Below are 10,033 nucleotides of genomic sequence, written 5' to 3'. Positions count from 1 at the left end.
GGGAGGTTCCTTTTTAAAATTAGCTTTTGCCTCTTCTTCAACCCAGATCTTTGTGCCTCCGTGCTATCGATGAAGTTAGGCGGTTACACACAAAAACGCCACTCGGTGTTCCGCCGGGTCTCCCACCTTCCAAGCACCGGCGGTGGCAAACCCAGCTGAGCGCTTAAGAGGGCCGCGCCGGGGCGGGTAAGGACGGAGCCCGGCGCCGTCTCCGGCCCAGGGGCGGGAGGGAGCGCGGCGCCGCCGGAGGGAAACGGAAGGTGGGAAGCGGGAAGCGGGAAGCGAGAAGCTGAGCACGCCGCCCCCTAGGGGAGCCGCGCCGCAGGCTGGGGGCCGGGCCGGGCCGGCAGCGGCAGCGGAGAGGAGGCGGCCGGCCGCGAGCCGCGCCGTCGGGCGGGGCCGTCCCTCCGGCTGGCTCGGACTCGGCGGGGCGGGCTGTAGGCGAGCGGCGAGCCCGACGCCGGCCCGCGGCCAAGGAGAAAGGTGGCGGCGGCGGCGCGGACGGGACGGGGCGGCGGCTCCCCGCCGTGACCCTCGGCTCCCCGCCCAGGCCCGGGCGCGAGTGGGAGGCGGCGGCGAAGCAAGGAGCGAGCATGGCTGAGACCTCGCCGCCGCCCGCCGCCGGCGCGGAAAGTTGCAGCGGGGAGCCGGCGAGGGGCGCGGAGCGGCGGCCGGAGGAGCGAGAGGGCGAGGCGGGGCCGCCGCTGGCCTCCCCGGCCGGGCAGCCGGAGCCCGACTCGCCGGTGGCCGCCCCCTTCTTCCTGCTCTACCCGAGCGATGGAGGCGCCGGCTTCTCCGCGCGCCCGCCGCCGCAGCAGCAGCGCGCCTGGAGGACCCCGCCGTCGCCAGGCTCCCCGTTGCCCTTCCTGCTGCTGAGCTACCCGGGCGGCGGCGGCGGCGGCGGCGGCAAGCACCGTGAGTGGCGGAGGGGAAGGGGGAGCGCCACCGGGAAGGGGGGCCTCGGCCGGGAAGGGGGGCCTCGGCCGGGAAGGGCCGGCCCGCTCCTACGGAGCTCCGCCTCCCGCCGGGGCCCCGGAGCGGGGCGCGGGCCAGCGGGGAGGCAGGGGCGCTGGGGCGGCTCTCGGCAAGCCCCTGGCCGGGGGCGGAGCGGGGTGGCTGGGGGCCGGGCGCCCACTAGTTACCTCCGAGTCTCCCCAGGCCGCGGGCTCCCGCCGGCCTCCCCTCCCCGGCCGGGCCGGGCGCTGGTCCTCGCCAGCCTCCCACGTGCTCGCCGGGTCCCAGCCCCGGGGCCCCGGCAGGGAGCCTTCCCGGGAGAAGTCGAGGAGGGGGCGGCGCCCGGGGACCCAGCAGCCCCGCTGGTCCGCCTTCTGCGGGCTCCGCGCGCCGCGGCGGCCGAGTAGGTGTGGCTGCTGCGCCGCCGCCGCCGGGGCGGCCTCAGTGGTACCACTAAATGTTTTACGAGCGTTCACGCCACACCCGTAAATATCACGGATCAGTCCCCCGGGAATGGGAAGAGAAACCGGGAACGCTGCGGGAGATGACGAGAAGGGAATGTGTGGTTCTGGAAGGCCACCTCCCAGGGTTATATCCTTGGGCAGGAAGAGGCCTCCACCTTTTAAAACCACTATCAAGAGAGCTCTCTGAATGCGGCAGATCCCGCTTGACGTGGAGTCCGTCAACAAATGTTTATTGCTGTTTGTAATGAGTGGGGCCCTCGAGTAGGCAATGTTTTAAAAGACTCTTGGAGGAGTGTTAAAGCTGCTTTAAAAAAGACAAAATCTTGTAGTATGAAAATGTGACTGAAGATACAAGGCATGATATAAATGTATAAATGCCAAATACTTTGCTGTCTGAGTTCTGAAAAGGGAGAGAAACTTGCCTAGGATGATGAGGGACTCTCTCTCAGAGAGCCAGCTAGGGATTTTTTTTTTTTTTAAGCACCAAAGCAAACCTTTTAACTGCTCTGCACTGCCAAGAAATTCTGACTTTGCCTTTTCTGCCTCCTGATCCATCCCCTAAGAAAAGAGTAGCAGAAGTTGAATATCTCCTGTGGGCATGTGCTGTGATTTTCCTAGTTAAGCCTCACATCTCTGTGAGCCGTATATGATGCCGCTTTTTCAGACGAGGAAGCAGAGGATCAGTATGATTAAGTGATTTATTCTAAGTAACAACATAAGAGAAGGAATGAAGCTGACCCAGATTCCAAGCCTGCCAGGCCCATGCTGTTTAAGCGAATACCAGACATCCAAACTGTGGTGGGATGGTTCCTCCTAGGTTAGGGTCCATTGGATTCAGCTGGAGGAAGTCCAGGGTCACCTTTTGTTTATTACTTACCTACAAAGAGGACCAACGCTAACCACTGACTGAGAGTCTTAGTAAAATCTTAGTTTGTGTGTTGGAATGATCTGCACTAATCTCCAGATAGGAGTGTCTAATCGTGGCAGAAATGAGTCCTTTATAAGCAGAGGAGATAAAGATAATATTCTCAACACTGCTTTTCATTTTCTAAGAAATCTGCTTTCTACTTTGTTCTTTAAGCACAGGCTCTTGTTTTCTCTTTAAAATTTTTTATTTCTGTGTAATCTGCTTATTAACCATATCACCTTCACTCCTGTCAATTCTTTGTAACTCCGTGTAACAGTTGTGGTACAACGTTGACATAGAAGAATTTTTCAAGTGTTGTCCAGTATCAGTTGTGGGGATTATCTGGATTTCTGTTAATTTTATTTGATTCCTCTCTCTTATTAAGGGTTGATTTTATTTTTTTTAAGTATTGTTAGAAAATTGGAGCCTAAGCCTGATGAAGATGAGGAATAGAAGACTTAAACATAAGTTTCTAAGGTGCTCTCGTAGTTTCTACAGTAGTAGCAGATGTCTGGCACAGTTTGTTAACACAAAGTGCTAACAGTTCCTCATGGTCTTTATTTCTGACATAGCTTATTGGTGTGTAAGTGCTCAGAAGAATTACTGGGAAAATACACATGTCCCACTTCTACTGGTTTTTTTTGAGGAAGGTTAGTGCTGAGCTAACATCTGCTGCCAATCCTCCTCTCTTTGCTGAGGAAGAGTGGCCCTGAGCTAACATCCACGCCCATCTTCCTCTACTTTATATGTGGGACGCCTGCCACAGCATGGCTTGCCAAGCGGTGCCATGTCCGCACCTGGGATCCCAACTGTGGAACCCGAGGCTGCTGAAGCAGAAGGTGCGTACTTAACTGCTGTGCCACCGGGCCGGCCCCCCACTTCTTCTGTTTTTAAAGGTAGTCACTGAAAACATTTCATATTAGTAAAAGATCACCGATATTGTATTTTATTCAAATATAAAATTGACGTGGTAGTTCTTGTTTTGGACTGTGAGTTTTTATTTTTACCCGTTATTTTTTTGTGTGCTTTAAAACCATGCATACTTGGAAAAAGAAATACTCTGAATATTAATAAAAATAATTCCCTGCTGCCCTGCAGAGTCAGTGCAATATTGCTTTCTAGGATGTACCTGGATAGCAGAACTCCAGATCTTCTGACTGTTCATTTGAACAATCTGAGACCAAACAGTTTTAAAAAGACTTCTCATTTCAACTACCAGGACACCTGCGTGGACATGGACTCAACCTCAGCACCCAATGATTATTTGCCTCCTCAGCACCTAATTTTCAACTCTCGCTAATATATTTGCCAAAAGTGCATGAGATATAATAACTTTTAGATACTGTATATTAAGGCAGTATTATCTTTTTTATTTTAGAAATCTTGATGTACTCAGAGATTTGTAAAGTTAACCTTTAAATTTGAGTTCAGAAGCTTTGTTTTGTTTTATTTTTTTTGGTGAGGAAGATTGGCCCTGAGCTAACATCTGTTGCCTATCTTCCTCTTTTTGCTTGATTGGAAGATTGGCCTTGAGCTAACATCTGTGCCATTCTTCCTCCACTTTGTGTGTGGGTCCCCACCATAGCCTAGCTTGATGAGTGGTGTATAGGTCGGCATCTGGCATCCAAACCTGCAGACCCCAGGCCGCCAAAGCGGAGCGTGCAAACTTAACCACTACACCACCAGCTGGCCCCTAGAAGCTTTGTTCTAAATAACACTGATGAAGATCAGCAAAAATGTGTGCAGAGGAGGTAGCCTAACTTTTCAAGGTTCTGATGTGTACTGTTTCAGTGTAAAATCCTACAGGATATAATGTCCATGAAGTATTCAGCGTGTTTAAATGCAGTGCAAAAGAAGCCTTCTGATGTAACTTGTTAGGTTATGTCCCTTTCTGAGTCTTTGAGTGCTGGTAATCTGCTAAGTTTTTATGCTTCTAGCTTTTGAATCTCATAAAAGTTTCTACCATGCCTTTTTTCGTGGATTTATAAAATTACAAGTAACTCATAGATCTAGTCTCATTGTTTAGATATTTCATAATACAAAAGTACATTGAGTACAAAGTGAATTTTCCTCTTTGTTCCCCCCGCCCCCAATCACCACCACCGTTTATTATCAGAGGATACTGCTTTTAAGTTCGGTGAGTTTTTTTCCAGAACTTTTGCATGCATTCACAGACATGTGTGTGTCCATATTGCATGGGGCCTTTTCTCCCTGGGTGTATGACCTTCTGCACCAGTTTCTCATCAACTGTATGAGAAGGAGCTACTTGCATGTCACGGTGCAATACTTTTAATGCCTTCTCTTTCCGTCCTAACTTAGAAGTTGTCTTGTGGATGGACAGGATGGACAAGAGAGGCTTCTCCTTGGTGTTGGTGAACAGAGGCACTCCTGCCATCTGCACGGTTACCAGCTTCTATTGGCAGTTGTTATTTTCTTCTTCCAACTCCCAGAGCTACAGCAAACATTTATGTTTAAGGCAATGCCTTGCAAATAGCCCACATCTCTGCCCTTGTCTTTTCTCTCCCAATTACAGCAGTGCACAAAAAAATTGTCCCACTCACAAAGCAGCAGCTTTCTTTCTCTATTTGTGTGTGCTGTTTTGAGATGGGAGGAGGGTTAGGTGAGGAATAGAAAGAAGAAAAAAAAACCTTGGGAAGGACTGGCAGCGTTACTATGACAACCTGCTTCAAAGTTGAGTCTACCTCAGTGAGTGCCTTGGCTGAGCCCTGGAAAGTGCAGAGAATGTGGCTTCTAGAAGCATTCAACTATTTCTCACAAATCTACTTTAAAAATCCATGAATGTGGAGAAGGAGCTTTTTTATTTAAATATAAACCTGGGAATGAATGTTTAAGGGGAGAAAATCAATTTTGTTCACGGTTTCATGGGCACACACACAATATAAGGATATGTATATGTTATATATATAGTATGCATAGATATTATTTATATGTGTATGTGTATATGTATATATTCATTGATTTTAGTTTATCCATGGACATTTCTATTGCATCTCTCTCTCTCTTTCTCTTTCTTCTTTTTTCATTGTTTAATAGTACTCTAGAAAACATTATACCTGGTCAGCTGAATACACATTAATCAGTTCACCTACTGTATGCTTTTTAAATTTTGAAAGGACAAAAGTACTTTATTCTCTTTTGTAAATATAGAGGTATCTGCCCAAAGCTGGGAGATATGGGGGGAAGGGTCAAACCAACAGAACCCAAAGGTTTTGAGCATTCACCTTAATGCTAGTAGTTTTTAGAACTGCAGATTGATTTGTGACTCTCTTACAGATAGCTCTTTGGTATAATTAACGTAGGGCAGCGTCCGCATTTACAATACCGTGATTCACAAATCTGTTAGCCTCCAGCTCTTTTCCAACTATGTCAAGAATGCGAAGATTCACTTCTGATCCATTAAATGCTGTTTTGTCAAATGGCAGTTATAAATGCCTATAAAGAAAGAAAAAACCTTCAGGAATGTAGCATCTTCTCACACTGTGTAATTGTAGATTAGTGACTGCTAGAACTGGAGGTTAGCCCTGAAGAGTTTGGACACTCCGACTCACGATAGTTTGACTTAGGATCTTTTGACTTTACGATGGTGGAAAGTCGTGTGTATTCAGTAGACGCCTCGTATTTTGAATTTTGATCTTTTCTTTGGCTAGCCATGTGCAGTACAATAGTCTCGTGATGCTGGGCAGCGGCAGCGGGCTGCAGCAGCTAGGCAGCCATGGGATCACGAGGGTGAACAACTGACACGCTTATAACCATGCTGTACCTACACAGCCATTCTGTTCACATTCACTACAGTGTTCAATAAATTACATGAGATAGCACTTTATTTTCAAACAGGCTTTGTGTTAGATGATTTTGCCCAACTCTAGGCTAATGTAATGTTCTCAGCTCGTTTAAGTTGGGCTAGGTTAAGCCATGAGGTTTCATTGGGTCAGTGTATTAAATGCATTTTGGATTTAATGATATTTTCAACTTATGATGGGGTTACAGGGACGTAACCCCATCGTAAGTAAAGGAAGCTCTGTATCTAAGTGCAGGTGGGGCCTTTCCACGCACAGCTGCAATGACTTGGGACATCCTGCACTGCAGAGGGACCCGAGCTGGGTCGTGCCCCCATTTCCTGCCTCAAAACTGAACAACCCATTTGCTGCTTCCCTTCCTGATTCGGCTTTTGTCAGCACTGCTGCCTAAACTCTCACAGTTTGTCTTCCCAGCCAATCTCTCCCCTTCTCTTCTGCCTCCTTTCTTTTGTCTTTCCCTGTTCTAATGGCCTGGCATTGTCAAAAAGTCAAAGCATGCTTCTGATTGACAGAGGAATAATTTCAGAATATTAGATGTAGTCTTTGGGTCTGACTTTGTTTTGACTGCTCCCCTATTAATAACCATAGGTTCATTCTTTATAGACCAGAGTTTTTTCTTTTTTTGTTTCTGATCTTCACTTCATTCTGGATAGTAGAGGCCCCTAAAAGACTTTATTAGATAACAAAAGTTTTACTGTAGTTCTGTAACCCAAACAATTACAAATACAGACTGACTAGAAAGATAATAATAGTGCTTAGTGGCTATCATTAATAGAATATTTTTATGTGCCAGGCAGAGAGCTAAAAACTTCACATGTATCAGTTCTTACCAATCTTTTTGTTATATTTATAAGAGGTATTTTTTAAAATTTCCAATAGATAGAAGAGCCGATACATAAAAATACTCACTTAGTGAAAGCTGAAAAGAAAAACTGAGGGGGAGGAGCAGTCCATATAGAATTCATATAAGTAGATGGATGCAGTGTATGTTTTTCATCAGAATATTTGGTTCAGAGTCTCTAAGTGACTTAGCTAAATTATTATAAAATACAAAAATTCTGATGATCTTAGTTTTAGAAGATTGTATTCTGGAGGTAGAGATTCTGTGGTTTTAGGAAAGGTCTTATCTCAAATTTTAGCACATACCAGAATCACCTGGAGGTCTTGTTAACACAGATTTCTGGCCATATCTTCAATGGGTTTCTTTTGTTTTGTTTTTATTGAGGTATAATTGACATGTAACAGTATATTAGTTTCAGGTGTATAACATAACGATTCGGTATTTGTATATATCGCACGGGTTTTTTTAACTGAAGGACAGAGAATGAATTCATATTACTGAATAGTCTGACTCCAAAGTTCATGTTCTTAATCACTTTATATTCCCTCACCAAGGCCTTAAAGGAACCAGTTTGGTGGAGAGCAGTAGAAGTCACTGGGTGGGAGAGCAGAGGAAAGGTGGTGAAGAAAGCAACTTTTCAGACTACAAGACTAGTATTGGCCTCAAAACATATTCCCCTGACTGTATTTTGTCTTGCATCTTTTCCCTTTTTGTTTGACTTTTAACAGAAATTTGGGGGAAAGAGGTAGCGTTTTATAAAGAAGCTAAAAGAACATATTTTTCTAGTGGAGGTTATAGGTAGTGAGAAATCTAAGTGGATGATGATGAGAGGGTAGCAGAGTAACTGGATGAAATAATGTTTCCTGGGGCAATATTTTTGAAAATTCCTTAAATAATTAAAAGAGTTGCCTAGGGGCCAGCCTGGTGGTGTAGTGGTTAAGTTTGCTCTCCACTTCAGCGGCCCAGGGTTCACAGGTTTGGATCCCCTGCGTAGACTTAGCACCACTTGTCAAGCCATGCTGTGGCAGCATCCCACATAAAGTAGAGGAGGATTGGCACATGAGCTAACATGAGATGTTAGCTCAGCGACAATCTTCCTCAAGGGAAAAGAGGAAGATTGGTAACAGATGTTAGCTCAGGGCCAGTCTTCCTCACCAAAAAAAAGAAAAAAAAGTTGCCCAAAAAATATCCTGCCTCTTTGTTATCGCAGAATAGGTAACCTGTAGTTATCATAGATAAAAGTAGAATTCCATTTCAATGAATTTTGCAGAACATCGCAATTGTTATATTTCTACCCAAACATTATCATTGAAACTTCTTACAACGTGAAGTGGCTCAAGTATTTATTTAACTTTTAATTTAAATTTAAAATTTACTTTGGGAAGTCAGTAGTACACCATAAGCATAAGAATTGGCTTGAAATTATGTGAAAGGAAATGCTTTTAGAGTTACAAAGCCGCAGTACTTGAGAGGGTAAGTATCAATATGTTCATGCCCCCTGTGTAACTATGTTTGAGTAATTATGAAAAGTTCATAGTCTTCCTAAAACCTCAGGAGTAAAGGGCTGCTGGCCAACGTGGTATTCCTCTTCACAGAGCCCGTCTTAGTGATTGTCTGGGTCTAGACTTGCTCCATACCAAATGGACATGGCACTTAGCATGTGTCAGAGGAGGTGGCATGGAGGGTGAGGGGGAGGCGGGAAAGTTTGAAATTTCCTAACCCTTAGGAAAGGAGAAATTGGCACGCTGTGACAGCAGGAGGCACATAGAAAGCAGAAGTTGTTTTAGCTTGTTGCCTTTCAGAATGTGGTTCCTCTAACTTGAAAATCTGTTTAGGGGCTCTCCACAGATATTCATCTGCTTCTGCTGCCCGTTTTTGTGAACTTAGGAAATCTGGTCACCTGATGCGAATGCTTGGTAAACTTCTGACCCATCTCTCTTCCTCCTTCCTCAAGGCCTGAGGGCTGCCCCAGCACACGCTTTGCTCAGATCTCCTTTTTACTTTCCCCTGCCTCAGTTCCATGAACATTCATCCTTACTGACTTTCATTTCATGGGATGACAGGGTTTTTGTTTTTTGGTGTTGGTTTTTTTCCAGAACTCTCAAAGGCAGATGAACTTATTTTAATGATGATAATGGCTGACATTTACTGACTGCCTAATTCACGCCAAGTGCAATGCTAAGCATTTTGCTTACATTGTTTCATTTAACTGTGAAGGAGTTAATATTATTATTCCCATTCTCTCAGTGAAGAAACAGGCAGAGAAACAAGTAATTTGCTGAAGTTACTCATCTTCTTAGTAGTGGATCTAGGACTCACTGTGGGCATTTCTGACCCCAGAGCCCACATGCTCTCTCAGCCTTGTTCACTGCCTCTGTAACTGGAATCACATCCTAAATTGGAGCCTCCTTTTCAGGCAGCAGCACCCCTTTAGTTCCTTGTTTTATTCCATAAAGCCCTATTTGCTAAAAATGAATCAATGAATGTGAAATTCACAAGTCACCAATTTGATAGAGAAAATAGTTATGTGTGCAAGCAAAACTGAATAGGCATCTGTGTAACAAGGACTTAGGAATGTCTTAAACACCTGTAATTGTCTGTTTCTTGTCTATTGCCTTGTTCTTTCTTCCTATCCCTAGTGACTAGCACATAGTAGGTGCCCTATATATGTTAAAGGAATCAGTCTATGTACAAATGAATAAAGCCTGTGTTAGAATGACCTGTTTGTTGGGGTATAAATATAGCTTGATTTTATAGAACTTGGGAGTTTTCAAGGTTGAAGTGAAACAGGAGAGTGGAGACACACTGTTGTAAGAATATAGAGTACTTTAGAGTTACGTATGCCAACAAGTGTCTGTTGAAAGTCAGGTATGTGGTAGGTACTATTTAAGCAGATGTACAATGGCTCCCAAAGCAGGCAAAGTTCTTCTCATGGAACTGATGATCTTTGTGAAGCTGGTTATTTAGTTTCATCTTATAGCTGAGTAAACTGAGACAAGAGGAAGAGAAGTTTCCCAGGATCGTCTGCTTGGTGGTTGATAGCTTTACA

At 45.3% G+C, this 10,033-nt stretch overlaps 1 protein-coding gene across 13 annotated transcripts in view; it reads left to right on the top strand.

The window, feature by feature from the left end:
- Positions 1-307: 307 nt before the first annotated feature.
- The window catches only part of RUFY3 (RUN and FYVE domain containing 3), an 80,906-nt gene continuing 71,180 nt past the window's right edge, over positions 308-10,033 (top strand). For 7 of the 13 annotated variants that reach the window (XR_011502209.1, XR_011502208.1, XM_044766100.2 and 4 more), the window contains exons 1-2: positions 456-915; positions 4,442-4,462. Coding sequence is in view for 11 of the 13 variants with exons in the window: in XM_044766100.2 (XP_044622035.1) it covers positions 594-915; positions 4,442-4,462 (343 nt within the window). In the remaining 2 variants the exon portion in view is untranslated. Of the gene's footprint in view, positions 916-4,441; positions 4,463-10,033 lie in introns of all 13 variants that reach the window. The other 6 variants (XM_070505698.1, XM_070505695.1, XM_044766102.2 and 3 more) reach the window with 2 other exon arrangements.

The sequence above is a fragment of the Equus asinus genome, chromosome 3 (genome assembly GCF_041296235.1).
Source record: "Equus asinus isolate D_3611 breed Donkey chromosome 3, EquAss-T2T_v2, whole genome shotgun sequence".
Lineage (NCBI taxonomy): Eukaryota > Metazoa > Chordata > Mammalia > Perissodactyla > Equidae > Equus > Equus asinus.
The sequence above is the reverse complement of the archived record's forward strand: the minus strand, read 5'-3'. Positions and strand labels throughout refer to the sequence as shown.